Raw genomic sequence first — 14,802 nt, forward strand, 5'->3', positions numbered from 1 at the left:
AGATGGAAAAATTTCTTACCTGTTAAGACTAAAACTTTATTGGCCAATGCTCTCCTCCTTCCTATCATAGATTACGCCGATGTTTGTTATCTGGATTTGACTGAGGACCTTCTAAATAAACTCGAACGCTTGCAAAACTTGGCAATAAGATACATATTTGGTCTCAGGAAATTTGATCATATTACAGAATACCGTAGGAAGCTCAAGTGGTTACCTATAAGGCTTCGGCGTAATCTACATATTCTTTCTCTTCTTTACGCTATCCTTTTTCATTACTGGACACCATCCTACTTAAAAGAGCGTTTTAACTTCCTGGGCCCTCGCACTTCTAGGAACACACTACGATCTTGTAGGCAAAACGTTTTAGGTAAGATTAGGTGTAACACTCGAACATATTCAGAGTCTTTTACTATAAAAGCAGCTACACTTTGGAATGCACTCCCAGATCATATTAGACGGTCAAAATCCCTGACTATTTTTAAAAATCGTGTAAGGAAACACTATCTATCATTGTAATATATATGTGTTTATTATATGTATGTAGGTATGTATGTATGTATGTATGTATGTATGTATGTATGTATGTATATATGTATGTATGTATGTATGTTTGTATGTATGTATATTGTATGTATGTATGTATGTATCTATGTAGATGTAGGTGTATGTTATGTATATTTCATGTTTTGCTGTTTTTATCATTATTGTGTACAATTGTACAAAGTATATATTTTTATAATATGGAAATATTTAGTTATAGTGTTTTTATTTATTTATTATATTAGTTATTATTATTTAGTGAATATTACTTATAATTTATTGTATTGCCATTTCCCATATGACAGGATGTTTAGATTATTTATGATTAGGTTGCCTGGAAGAGATCACTATTAGTGATAAGGTCGCCTTTTGCCCAAAAATGTATGTGTTCTATTGTTATTTTCTGTTTTGTGCAATAAAGTTGTTATAAAAATAAAAAAATAAAAAAAATCATTATACTTTTACGTCAATAAAAAATATATAAACTCACAATATCAAGGGCAAATCTTGTAGATCTTATCAAACTAGATAAAATAAACAAAAAATTAAATAAAATCATTTATTTAACTTTGAAGACTAAGTATTTACAACTTATTGATAAAACAAGATAATAATTATGCACTTCACTGCACAAAACAAATCCAAGCATATTTTACAACAACATAGACATTCAATACCAAATCATAAGCTAATTTTTGTTTTTTTTAAAACAAAACAGGTATTCGAAGTAACGTTTATAATACACACTAGGCACAGAAAATTTAAAAACAAAACAAAAATAGCAACTAAATGTAATACAACTGAAAAGAGTAAATTATACATCTTATAGTATAGGAGCCAAAGAGGGGAATTTGCAGTTACTCGAGCGCGGCAGATAAACATAAGGGACTATACCTTGCACGCTGTTCAGTACCTCCACCAAGTATGAGCCCTTAATATTGGTGGGTACGTTTAAGTTGATAGCTTAAAGGTGTGCATTTCGAAAAACTGCCGATTTGAGTGTAACGTAATGGAATGGAAGGGTCACAAAGTTACAAAATAAAACTCTTACATTCTTGTTATCCAGCCCTAACGCGGTTAATTTTTTACTTATTTTGAATGAAATAATCTCCTGAATAATTGCTCATGTTTTCTAGAGATTTCATTTAGCCAATTGTCTTTAAAATCTGTAGTTTTATTCCCCACCGCTGAAAGCAAACAAAATATATAACCATTCATTCTTTCGATCATCTAATCTCTCAAATCTAATTGATTCCAATGACGCTGTAGTAACTGCAAATTTAGCATCCCGGGCTCCCCTACTATTACCGGTGAGATTATAGTCAAGTTCTTACTTGTAAAGAATAAAAAAAAATGTAGGTGAAGTTTCCATCAGACCCAGAACCACATAGCTAACAACTGGACAAACTGGTCATTGGTTTTAACGTGTAAATTTTTTTTTACAAGCCGATCTCAATCTCAAATCTCAGTGATGATGCAATCTTGAATGGACTTGTAATTTTTTTTTTAAATATGACCAATATTATCCTTTTCCTCCAACTAGTCAGTAAAGACTATTAGGAGTGGGTACGACAATAGACCAACGGGGCGGGGATTTAACCACCACTCCTCGGTGATGAGTTTGAGCTATTGAGGCTCTTAATATGAATGAAAAAGTTTTCTAGGCCGATAGTGATGATTCAAGAGTTATAGTCCGTGGTGTGGTGCACGGTCTCGTGAGCGCCGGGCGTGGGCACGTCGCTCAGCTGCGGCATGATGTGGGCGATGGCCTCCCCGGCCTCCGTCATCAGGCCCAACTCCTTGCGCAGGATGTCCTCCGTCACTGTGTGTATCGATTTGAACTTCAAGTTGATGCCGTGCACTTTAAATACGTGGTTGTTAAGGTTCACTTTGTAACTGAAGGCTACGCTGCACACCTGAAATTATTTTTTTTTTTTAAGAAAATAACAAATATAAATTATAAAATAACTTTTGTTAAACTACCCTCTTCCCAACTTGTATCAATAACGAGGTTATTAAAAGTTGTTACTAACCAGCTGTTTTTTTACTGTTTCTTAATAATTAATACTTATACAACTTAACAGCCGCAATGTCAATTGTGTGGTACATTATCTCGTTCCGACGCTGAGAATTTTTCATTTCCTGGTAACTCAGTTAAGTACCAGAATCAAGAATTTTCGTAAATAAAAAAGTTGAATGTCTCATCGAGATGAAGCTACTTACGAAAAATTAACTTGATAGTAATCAGTTGTAAGAAATGTTTTACGGATCCCTGACTAAGATGCTTTATTCTTCATAAAAAAAAATTTTTAGCTATGATATTCAAGAGTTTCAGAGTAACGCGAATTTAAATATATTTTTTTACAATAACCTTGGAACATATTATTTCATATTATCACATAGAAATAGCATTTCGTTGCCGGAGATTAGATAGGTACTTTTAGGTTTAAATTAAATTGCCTGGGAAGGACAAAAACGGAAGCGCCAAGTTCGCCTCCTCGTGCAAGAAATAATCAAAAATGTTTGGAAATTTTTCGAGAATTTTAGCGCATGCGTTCACATTTCAGTCGAATTCGTCCCAATCTCTCTCTATCTGTATCTGTCTGTGCAGCTCTGTCTATCTATGTATACAAACAGCAGTAGGAACTAACTTCACAAGTGTAGGGTCGCTCTCCGGTGTGCATCCGCTCGTGGTTCTGCAGCTGGTGCTTCGCGTTGAAGGACATCGCGCAGGTGGCGCACTTGTACGGCTTGTAGCCGGCGTGGATGCGCAGGTGGCGGTTCAGATCACACCGCTGAAAGTGTTATAATTACAGTAGAACCAGCTTAAGACATGTTACGTCATTTTACGCCAGTCCCTACAACTTGAGACATGTTTTCATACATTTCCTAACGCTTAATACGATTCGTTATCCCGTTTAATACGCCTACAAGACACACGCGTGTAATTCCTAATGCGACAAATGAATTATAACAGACAGATCAGGACATCATTAAGGTCCTTAAACAAGGTTAGACTAATACATTATATCTTAAAGAACTGAAAGACCCTGACAGCAAACGTCCCTTGACATGATGCGATTCTAAACTGAAAATTTTGAAGATACACTGCAAAAGTTAAATTTAATTGAAAATTTCATAATTGCTAATGCATAAAAAAATCTTTTTGTCATACCAGAATGAGTGATTTAAGTAGCCCTAAATAATTATGTAGTCTTTACACCAAATACACTTATTTTTATAACTATGTATGTGTACATTAGTCGTTATATTTTTCACTATCCCATATCCATATCCCGTACGCTTTCCCGTCTAAGACGCATTTTAAGTTCGGTCCCTGCGAATCCCATTGTATTAAACGGGTTTTACTGTATATTGTTGCCCTATGTTTAATAATGAATGATCCAGTCAAACAGATGGCCATAGGACTGCTTAATACGATGGTGGGAATAGACAGTAATACTAAATTTACTTACTGCAATAAATTTCTTCGAACATAAGTTGCACTGATACGGACGCTCTCCTTTGTGGATGAGGTTATGCCTGCAATGCAAAAAATATTTTCTTATTTTATAGAAAAAGAAAATGGAATAGATTTTCAATCACAGTAGTTAACTTATCTTTTTAATAAAAAATTCAGCCTACAGAAATTAGACTCACAGCAAAGTTCTATGTTAAGATATGATGTATGTTTAGGAAGGTAAGGAAAATATACCTATTGAAGCGAGTATCTTACAATACTTATACAGATCATTGGCGCTAACATGCGAGACCTTCCCAGTACCATCTATTTCGTACCAACGCAATGAAAGAGATAGCTTTATTTCCGGTTGCACTGTTGTAGTTTTCTCTATTTCACTTCCCTGGTGCAAGTTAGACCACTGGTTGCATGTTCACACCTCTCATCTCGTGAAAACAAATCGGTCAAGAGCGCCGAACCGGAAGTAAAGAAGGCTGTATTTCCGGTTCAAATAGTACATTATGATATAAGTGACACAGATAGCGAAGTGCATGCGTTTTTTTTTTGACATATGCACCAAAAACAGAAAAAAATCAATAGAGTAAATTAATATTGTTGTGTTTCTGTTACAGATCACACAAAGTTCATAAAACGTTGAAATGTTGACTTACATACAAGACATAAAAGTACCTACTGTTTGATTAGATTATGGCACATGTGCATAATTAGTTACATTACGATCTTGAAATTGGTGAAATAAGAAATACTTTAAGAGCAAATGTGTTATAAAAATATTTTACATAATATTACAACAATTAAACTTTAATTACCTACCTAACTAAAGACTTCTGTGTATAAAATCCTGCACCACAGATTTCACAAATATGATCTTTGATTCCTGAATGTTGCTTCATGTGAATCAGCAAATTACTTTTTTGTACAAATGATCTTGGGCATTCAGTACAGGTGTATTTCTTCTTTTCTGTAATAAATATGTATTTATGGTCATTGGTCATAAATAGTAATTATAACTGACTAATGGACAACTGCCGACTTCGCCTGCTAATAATAATTAGTCCAAGCTTTCATCCCCATTTATTTATCATTACATTTTAATGATAATTAATCAATGTACCTATAACCGCGAAGATAACTTGAAAAAAGAACAGAGAGAAAGTAAAGGCAAGAAAAGAAAAGGCAGGAAATTAAGAGAGAACAGAGAAAGAAAACGCAAGAAAAAAGGAGAAATGGAGAAAAAAATAAAAGAAAAGAAAAGATTTTGTTTTAACCCTCTGGGATTGAATTATTTATCCCCTTTACATTTCACACTCTGTCAGAATAGTCATGTATACGTCAATTATAAAATACGTTAGTTATCGTCTCTATACGCGATATTGTAATCTGTCGATATATTGTGAACTGAACATACTGATTACAATTTAACGTGTTATTTTCGGTATATTATTGTATATTTTTCAACCCCTGTTTAAACGTCATAAATCCCAAACCCCATTTTGGGGTTGAATTTTAAAAATTCTTAAATCAAAGATCAGGAAAAACAAGTACCTTCATGAGTAGCTATATGGTTTCCAAGAGTATATGTCAATATACCACACACAGGACAGACAAGCTTTTCTCTTTCCTTTGTTATAGGTTTTGAGGTTTTCACTCTTCTTATGTTCTCACGTTTGATTCCTCTGTATTCAGATTTTGATGCACCCCGGTTTTTGTAATTTGGATGGACTTTTAATATTGTTGCATCTTTTGGTCTTCTCAGCAGGATCGCTGGGCCTTTTGCACCGTTTTTCATTATTGGATCTAGGTTGAGTATAACGTTAAAACTTATATAAAAAGTGCTAATTAGGAAGTGCCATATAATAGAACTGAAATTTCAAGTTGGGCTTTTGCATACTATTAATCCTTATTATGTAAAGCTCCTCAACCGCCTCTCATATAAAGATAGAGGGCCATAAAAATGAATGATAATGATATGAATGACTGCAGTATGTCATTTTTTGGTTGATAACATGCTAGTAAGGTACAAAATATATTTAAATCATTATTGAACAACACACACAAACAATAAAAAAACACAAATATTTACAAAAACTCACAACATGTTATAGTGGTTGATTTTTTGTCATCAATAACAATAGCGCTAGGTTCATCATATGGTTCTTGCTTGTATTGTTTTATAACTTTCACTTTTCTTACAATTGGTTTCTTGCCCTTGAAAACCTTAATCTCAGACAATTTTGGTTTCTTGAACTTGGTTTTAAGTTTCTCTGTTGGTGGCACATAATCATCATCATCGTCATCAAAATATACATCGTCATCAAAAAAGTCATTCTGAAATAAAATAAATGTGTCTATTAAATACAGATGTATAACCTTAAGATCCAATTTGAATACTGACTCTATCAAGAAGTAGGGGCACTTGTCAAAATCCTCTGTCAGCGCCTAGCTACATATAATGCAAGCAGGGCCGGCCCGTCCATACGGCGAACGGAGCAGTCGCTCCAAATCCTAGAGAGCGCCTAAATGATAATTCTACTCAATCGTAGACGGTACTGCGCCTGATTTTCAATTGGTCACCCCAAAGTATGATCAAGATCCTCGGGTTCCATTCTTACTTTACACTCATAATTTGGTATAGGTATCTGCATATTATTAGGAGCAAACAGGAGAGGCGCCATAATTGGAACTCGCTCCATTTTAAAATTTACTTCGGGCCGGCGCTGTATGTCACTAACAATATCTAATATGTGTCCAGCCGGGCTAGCATGGGCAAGGGATAAAATTTTTATCCACCCATTATATCCACTGACTAAGGATATAAATCCACCCGTCATAGCATGGCCACAAGGGAAAGACAAATTAATCCCCGATTGACATTACGCGTGGAGATCTTTTCCTCGACTATGGCATATGGAGTGGATAAAATGATATACTTTGGGACTTTTGACATTTAAACGCGATAAATTTATCCCTGTGAAGTAGATGTGGGGATAAAACTTTACTTAAAAAAACAATTATGTCCCGCATGTTTTGGTCTTTAACAATTGCTTCGCAATATGGGGTAGGGTAGGGGTAGGGTAGGGGTAGGGTAGCGGTAGGGTAGGGGTGGGGTAGGGGTGGGGTAGGGGTGGGGTGGGGTAGGGGTGGGGTAGGGTAGGGGTGGGGTAGGGGTGGTGTAGGGGTGGGGTAGGGGGTGGGTAGGGTTGGGGTAGGGGTGGGGTAGGGTAGGGGTAGGGTAGGGCAGGGGTAGGGTAGGGTAGGGTAGGGCAGGGGTAGGGTAGGGGTAGGGCAGGGGTAGAGGTAAAGAAGGGTAGAGTAGGGATAGAGAACAAGTGCACTTATGTCAAAACGAAGCTTGACCGGGTCCGCTAGTATGATAGATACTATAGATACCTACTACAAACCACCGCAAAAAACAATCACCAAACAAAACAATGCCAACAGAAAACAGATAAATAATATGCACAAAAAAACCAAATATTATCAAATTTACGTTTATTTCGGACTATTAATATACCTAATGCCAATTTATAAGATATATACAAATGGGTTGACAAGTCTTTCCCTCCGTTTATCCACCGGGGATATTATATCCACCGACGTGCCCATGCGCGGTGAGTGGATAAAACGAGTGTGGGGGATAAACGTTTTATCCTCTCCCCGTGGATTAATTTCTCCCTTGCCCGTGCTAGCCCTGCAGATGAAGTAGAGCTGTCCTCACCAAGTTATTACAAATAAAAAGAGTATTTTTTTTGTTGTTGTTCTGTGTTTTAGCTATCACATAGGTACACATTAATCTAAACCCCATAATTTATTAATATAAATTATTAATTTCACAAGACAAAATAGTAATAATTAAAGAAAATATTTATAAAAAATATACACCATCATATTATTATTTTATTATTTTTAAATTATAAAATACACCATTTTATTGTTCACCCATGGGCAGAATATTCAACATTCTGCACAATTACCTGTGTAGCAAGCTAATCCTTTGGGCCTACATTTTTATTATAGTGTAACTTAACTATCCAAACAATTATATGTAAATATACTCACATCAGTATCTAAATTGTTATTGCTTTTTGATTCATTTGTTTCTACCTTTCTTATAACAGTGTCAGCAATGACTATGTCTTTAGCTTCCACAGTTTCAATGTTTGTCTGTCTGGACGTATCTATTTCCATTTCCCATTTTGGTTCATTTTTTATAACCAGCGGTCCTATTTCACTTTTTATATCAGTGAATGAATCAAAGGCAATCTTTTTAGTTGCCACATTTTTGCTAGCTCGCACACGTAGTTTTCTAAGCTCACGATCTGATCTGCAACATATTTTAAACATACAGCCTTTCTTGATGAATACTGTTTACCAACAAATAAAATAGAAATGAACGTAGAAAACGTATGTCATTTCATAATTTATTTATTTTAAATTATGTATGATTTGTTTATATAATGTTATATAAAATATATTAAACGTAACTAATTGTTCTAAGCCTCAAATCAAATTTATTTTCATTATTTTAAGAACAAATTGATTATAATTATTATGAGGTGTGAAATGACTAGTGATTTATACCCTCATTTTTAATTTGTTTGTTGGTAAACAGTACTCATCAAAATACTATATTTTACCTCTCACTTCAACCTACATGGTAAAATACTAAATAAATAAATAGCCTTTTTTTCAAACAGCATTTAGTTTGATCTGATTATCTGTTTATAATATGTTCTGCTGTTTGTGGTTTCTCCTGACATAGGCCTCCTCCAACTGCTTCCACTGCACCCTGTCGGCCACAATTCTGGTCCAGCGAGGCCCCAGGGTTAGGCGGATATCGTCTTCCCACCTGCTTGTAGAACGTCCACTTTGTCTGGTACCATCTCTTGGGTACCAGAGTGTTACCTGCTTGCTCCATTAGGTCGGTCTTGCAGTGTAAAACGCCATTTCAAGTGGTTGATTCTTTGAGAACATCAGTAAGCTTTGTCCTGTGTTTTATGTCAATTGAGGTGATTCTGTCAGTTAGTCTTACACCTAACGTACTTTTCTCCATTGGCAAAATACATTTGAGTGCCCAAGCAACCGGTGGTCAGAGTGTGGAACCTCCTCACAATACGTGCCATCTCAAGAATCACTGCCTTCTATACCTGACTCTTGATCCAACAGTTAAGCGAAAGCTTCTTAAGGTGTTGGTCGAAGTTTTTCACTATTAGACCACTGACTGAAACAACTATCGGAACAATAATAGTTGACTCAGCATTGCATTTGGCTGTAATCTTGTGAGTCAGGTCCGAGAAATTTGATACCTTTTCCTTTTCAGCATTAACCAGATTATTTTAGATTATTACTTACCTTTCTGCAACAGTTTTGAGAAGATAGGCCTTTTCTAATGATGTACAACATTTGTTGCAAATCTTTTCTGGTAGACCATCGTTTGACGCAACCTGCATTATGCACAAATACATAAATCAGTACATATTACAGTATGTTGTTTTGGAACAAGAAAATATGGTGATGTAAGGATTTCTTCTTCTTTATTCCAGTGTCTGTTGTAGGTATTTCCTAAGCTCACTTTTTCTCCCAAACAGCACTAATATTTTAATTAGAGTAAAATAAATCTAGGATCTGAACCAAAACAATATTTACTACAATAGTTAGATACAATCTTTATGAAGTCTCCATAATAAGCTGCAGGACCCTTGAGATAACTTTGGGTGGGTGAAAATGTGCACAGGGCGATGCCCTGCCCTGCACTCCTACAGCACAGGTGATACAACAAAATCAAGACCTGTGAGGTGACCTTGGGTTGGTGGAAATGTGCATGGGGTGATGTCCTAGTGTCCTAGTGTCTAGTCTACTACTGTCATATCATTAGCACATTTTAATACACCATTACAGGGCCAGACTTAACTCCTTATGAGAGGGGATACAGAGCTTTCTAGTCTTTCTAGTGTCTCACCACACTGCTCCAATACAGGTTGGCGGGTTAAAGGTGATAATGTCTGGTTTTGTAATTATTGCTATCTATAAAGTGACTGGAATCTACAACTTAACATGCTCTCTGAGCATTAGCGTTTAATACGACCAACTTCCCAACTCAGTGCTGAGAATTTCTAAAACAAAGAAATGATAAATGTCCCATAGCCCAACAATTATTGAGCTCAGGACATCATTCTGAAAAATCACATACTTACAGAGACTGCTCTAAAAAGGCAGTCACTGCTACTGTGGTACAATAATATTTATCTTTCTATGTAACAACAAAAATCTCTAGAGACATTTCATTGAATAGTTTTCCATTTATTAACTTGGTATTCAAGTCAAAATACAGAGTCACAGGAGCAGTTACTGTGTTGAGATACCATAACTTCATGTTACTAGGATAAGCTTATAAAAGATAAATCTAAAAAACTTGTAATTTTCATTACTAATACTAATTAATACTAGTGTATTAATGAATTAATGTACAAAACAATTTACCTAAAACTTTTAGTTTTCACCTATTTACGAAAATTTCGTTAAAATCGGTTCAGTTATTTGTCAGCAAAAAATATAGTTTATTGTCTAATATTTCAGCACAAAGCTAGTAACATTGATATTTTAAACTAGTATTTACATTAAACAATGTTGCTCACCTTAACGTTTGCAATTGCAGTAAGCATTTCTGCATAGTTTCCAGATAATTCGTATCTGAAAAGGGGGCACAGTGGTCTCTTGTTCGACAAACATATCCGACAAGTTGACATGTTAACTCTGCCAGGTTCTACCATTTTTTAAATCAAAAAACATTAACTTTAATGGATATATGATAATTGATAAACAAAATCCGTAACAGTCGGACACGGAGAATATAAATATCTTTGATGCCGGTTACAATCCACGACAAATTATAGTTTTCGACAATGGACACCACTAAAATTTTAGTCCAACTCTACGAATCGAAAATCGAAGCCATTTTGACATAATTTTGACAGTTATGCAGATTCACAGACTAAAAAATTCAGTACAGAGACAGAACATGAGCTTAACTAGTGAAGTGGTTGGTGGTTGGCCGGTGAAAGCTAAATGTAGATGGCGCTATAGCTGGTTCCAATGTGTATTCTAATATTTACTTATTGTTTGTGGCGTTTTAATGAAAGGAGTAGCGCGTTTTGTAAGCAAAAATGCAAACTTTAAAATTGGTTATAATATTATATATTTTAATAGATTTATTATTAATATATATTTTTATTATTAATTTGAAGTTAAAAACGCTAAACAGAAAGTTTTTTATCATAAAATTTCGAAAATATGGCCTCAAATAACTTCACTTATAAAATCCTGTTTATTTATATGCCTAAGTTTTAGATTAGGCTGGACTAAATGAAACTTACGTTAGGTCTAAAGCGTTTTGTATAGAATATAATTGAACCTCAAGAGGTTCTAGTGTAAAGCTTATTACATTAAACTGAACCATTTGAATCGTTTTGTCAGCCGAACTTAAGGTCTGCAAAAATAGTCATGCGTCATGTCACCGAATAGCGAAAATCCACAATGTCCATGACCGTGCCAACTCAGATTTAGATGGGTCGTTTAAGCCAAAACAATGAGATAATGAGGTCAGTGACGTTTTCGCCCAGTCTAAAACAACTACAGTCGTCATGTTGACGGTTGCTGGAGTACTTTGAATCACCAAGTGGAACGTACCCGATATTATTTATTATTATTATTTGTCTAGGGTTTTGTGTATAATCTGCATAGACCAACTGATAATGATGTTGATGTGTAATCTGTGACTGGTTTATTCTGTGGTGTAGTCTGTGATTATTTTCTAAAATAATTTATATAAATTTTAGATGTTATCATTGCGTTTTACGAATTTATTTATCATATTGAATACAGATCAATCAACGGTGTAAAAAATGATATAATGGCCACTTTGGAAAATAGGTTGACTCGTAGAAAAGGTAAATAGTCGTTAAGTGGTGCGCCTTGTATACATTTATACAAGCGCGTAGTGCAATTTTAATAGAAAAATGTGTTATCCATGTCGCTTCGTAAACATTACGAATCAATAGATTGAATTAATTTATTCATAGAATAATAAAATTACAGGTAAACATGACGGCGATACTTATAGGTTAGACACTAAGAAATCGCCAGAAGAGAATATAATTGAAATTATAAAAGGTCTGTATTCAAAAAAGCCCTTCTTCAGTGATAATTCCACTTCACCTACAAACAGAAATGCGCCTAATGAGAGATTAGGGTTAAGACCTCAAAAGAGTAGCTCTGACAGTTACAGATGGTCCTATTTAGAGGCATTAGTCACTTTACTGCATAAAGAAGACAGGAGTAATTTAGGATTCTCTCCTGATGAGTTGATGACATGGTAAGCATAGTACCTACATGAAGTACAGTTAATATGTCTATCTGTATAATTATAAGTTTAAATATTTTTGGGTACAAGTCTATTATTTTGCATTTCCCACAAATGTAATAATTGTTGTCAGTATTAGTATGTAACATACAACAGTTTAAAGAGTCTTTTAGTTTTACTTTTATGTTAACAACCAACTATATTGGTAGTATAACTATAATATGTACAAAAATGACTGTTTATACTAATTATACATCTAATTTAATAAAGAAAATGAATTGATCCTTATTATCCAATGCCAGTGGCATAACTATGCTGGCAAGGCCTCCCAATACCACAAGCCTCCGATCCAACATGGCTTTTAACTTGAAATTGTAAAAGTAAACAAAACATAACACTAAATGCTCCCTGGTTCAATAAATAGCAGACATGCATGAATATCTTGAAATGCCAACAGTCAAGAATGAAATAACAAAATCCACCAGTAAACACACTGCTAGAGCACACAAACAATCTTGTCAAATTGCTAAAATGCCTGGTAAGACTAAAAGGCTAAAGCAATCAACCATGGAAGAGTTATTATTAAAAAAAAAAGGAAACAAACATCACCATGGTGAGGCTGCAGAAAAAATTTCATTTCAATGTTAGATTATTTCAGTCACTGCCTCTCCAGCGCAGAGCCCCTTCAAACCGTGGTCCTGCGGCATATCCCCAGCCCTGCCACCATATAGTTATGCTACTGGGGGCATGGATAAAGTGTTAGGGATCAAGTTGTATGTTAAAATGAAATTATAGCTTGGCAACTTCGTTCGCAACACTCCCGATGGTCCACGCGGGCAGGGGGCTGTGTAGCGTTCAATGAAAAACCCATGACTGGTGCACCGCACTTCCCTGCACGCACGATTTTATACCCGCACAGTCTTTCCCCCCATCGCCCGCATATCATGGGAGTTTCATCAACAAACTTGTCAGACTATAGTACTAATTTTCACAAAATTGACTATTGAGGTTGTAGTGATAGTTGCTGGATCTACTGTATAAATCTTAAAAATATTTCACCAATAGATTTTACCTTTATTTGCAATGGGCTATATTTTATCTCCTATTGAATGATTAAATATGAATATTAATTCCCTTTGCAGTTTTGGAAAACTAATTGTTTTAAATGTAATTTATTTTCAGTATCCGCATAAGTCTAATTGATGAGTCAATGGTCATCAGAGCAGCAGCATTAAGAGTCTTGAGATATTTGATAAAAACAGAAAGTGATGTTGCAACTTTCAATAATTTAAAGTTGCCCTATCTTGTAATAAGGTAATATAATAATAATCATTACTTAATTTGCCTACAGAAATTGTACAAAATATTAATTTTCCAAGGTTCACCTCAAAAGAAAAGCTATAGTGCGTGCAAGGTAAGTAGCCAAAATCAGAGCTAGTCAAAAGTGCCGCCAAACTATCGTCTATCTCTATCTATCTCTTAGCTGGTAAAAGAGATCGCTAACATTAGCAACATAATATAAGGTATACCATTGATATTGGATGTAAGGAAAAATAAAAATTTAATTTTCTGACAAACCTGCAGGAAATAAGTTTCCATGTTTATAATATTATGATAGAGACACCCAATACATTAACAGTAAATTATGAAATGCATCCATAGGGTTTTTAAAACTTTTAATAAACTGAAAATGTGTTTGCTCAAATTAAGTAATTTCTAAGTGAATAAAGTGCTCATTTTCTAAAAGTTCTGTACTACAAGGGTATGAATTAGTTAGTATTCTATAGTATGTCAAAGGATTTTGAGTTAGGCCAAATGACCAGCCTCAATTTTGTATTTAAAAGTTTAGTAGAGGTTTAAATAAAAAATTATAGACCATTTTGTCATACAATTAAAAGATATGATTGGTTTTAGTGATGCCTGGATAATGGTGCACAATATTACTCTCAATTTTAAGACACCACCTCAGATATACCTACACTTTCTTTGTTGTTTATCAGATTAATGCTGGTCCACTTTACTCTGGACCTCACATTGATTATTATTTTTATTTGAGTATTTTATTATTGATTATTGGTCTGAGTTTATAATATTCATCGATCATAGATCGTTAGATGGGCCTCAAAGCATCTCGGAATTGTCATTGGTTTCGCACATTGAGTATGTCATCACTCGTAACACATTTCTCTTTATTCATGTTGTGGCTTATGTTTTTACACTTACAAAATGAACACGAAAGCATAATTAAGGGATTAAAATAAAAAAAGCGATAAATATTTTTTTAAGTCCACAATCACGTAACAGCATGCGCTTGTTACGTACTAAGATAAGATGTGCGTGCACATATTTGGGTAATGACATAAAATTGTGCGTTCTGTAGTATGGAGGGGCCTATCTAACGATTTATATCGATGATTATATT

At 34.7% G+C, this 14,802-nt stretch overlaps 2 protein-coding genes across 2 annotated transcripts in view; one reads left to right on the forward strand and one right to left on the reverse strand.

The window, feature by feature from the left end:
• Positions 1 to 1,085: 1,085 nt before the first annotated feature.
• LOC112048045 (zinc finger protein 43) lies at positions 1,086 to 10,990 on the reverse strand. Its single transcript, XM_052882525.1, has 9 exons — positions 10,657 to 10,990; positions 9,374 to 9,465; positions 8,081 to 8,345; positions 6,115 to 6,349; positions 5,567 to 5,818; positions 4,835 to 4,982; positions 4,017 to 4,083; positions 3,192 to 3,335; positions 1,086 to 2,456 (listed from the first exon to the last, which is right to left on the reverse strand). Exons 1-9 carry the CDS (start codon positions 10,789 to 10,791, stop codon positions 2,220 to 2,222), a joined length of 1,575 nt encoding a protein of 524 aa, XP_052738485.1. The 5' UTR covers positions 10,792 to 10,990; the 3' UTR covers positions 1,086 to 2,219.
• Positions 10,991 to 11,796: 806 nt separating this feature from the next.
• The window catches only part of LOC112048051 (rapamycin-insensitive companion of mTOR), a 36,140-nt gene continuing 33,134 nt past the window's right edge, over positions 11,797 to 14,802 (forward strand). Inside the window, exons 1-3 of the mRNA XM_052882437.1 lie at positions 11,797 to 11,967; positions 12,116 to 12,392; positions 13,563 to 13,694. Coding sequence (XP_052738397.1) covers positions 11,931 to 11,967; positions 12,116 to 12,392; positions 13,563 to 13,694 — 446 coding nt within the window. The 5' untranslated portion in view covers positions 11,797 to 11,930. The remainder of the gene's footprint in view (positions 11,968 to 12,115; positions 12,393 to 13,562; positions 13,695 to 14,802) is intronic.

This window comes from Bicyclus anynana, chromosome 7 (assembly GCF_947172395.1).
Source record: "Bicyclus anynana chromosome 7, ilBicAnyn1.1, whole genome shotgun sequence".
In the NCBI taxonomy this organism is placed as follows: Eukaryota; Metazoa; Arthropoda; class Insecta; order Lepidoptera; family Nymphalidae; genus Bicyclus; species Bicyclus anynana.

What these genes read in the sequence shown, in the direction of transcription:
- LOC112048045 (XM_052882525.1), bottom strand. Translation starts at nt 10,791, where the DNA reads ATGGTAGAACCTGGCAGAGTTAACATGTCAACTTGTCGGATATGTTTG. An exon ending in CTGCAATTGCAAACGTTAAG is followed by an intron (nt 9,466 to 10,656) that starts GTGAGCAACATT and finishes TGCATAATGCAG; the next exon opens with GTTGCGTCAAACGATGGTCT. An exon ending in CTCAAAACTGTTGCAGAAAG is followed by an intron (nt 8,346 to 9,373) that starts GTAAGTAATAAT and finishes AATATGTTGCAG; the next exon opens with ATCAGATCGTGAGCTTAGAA.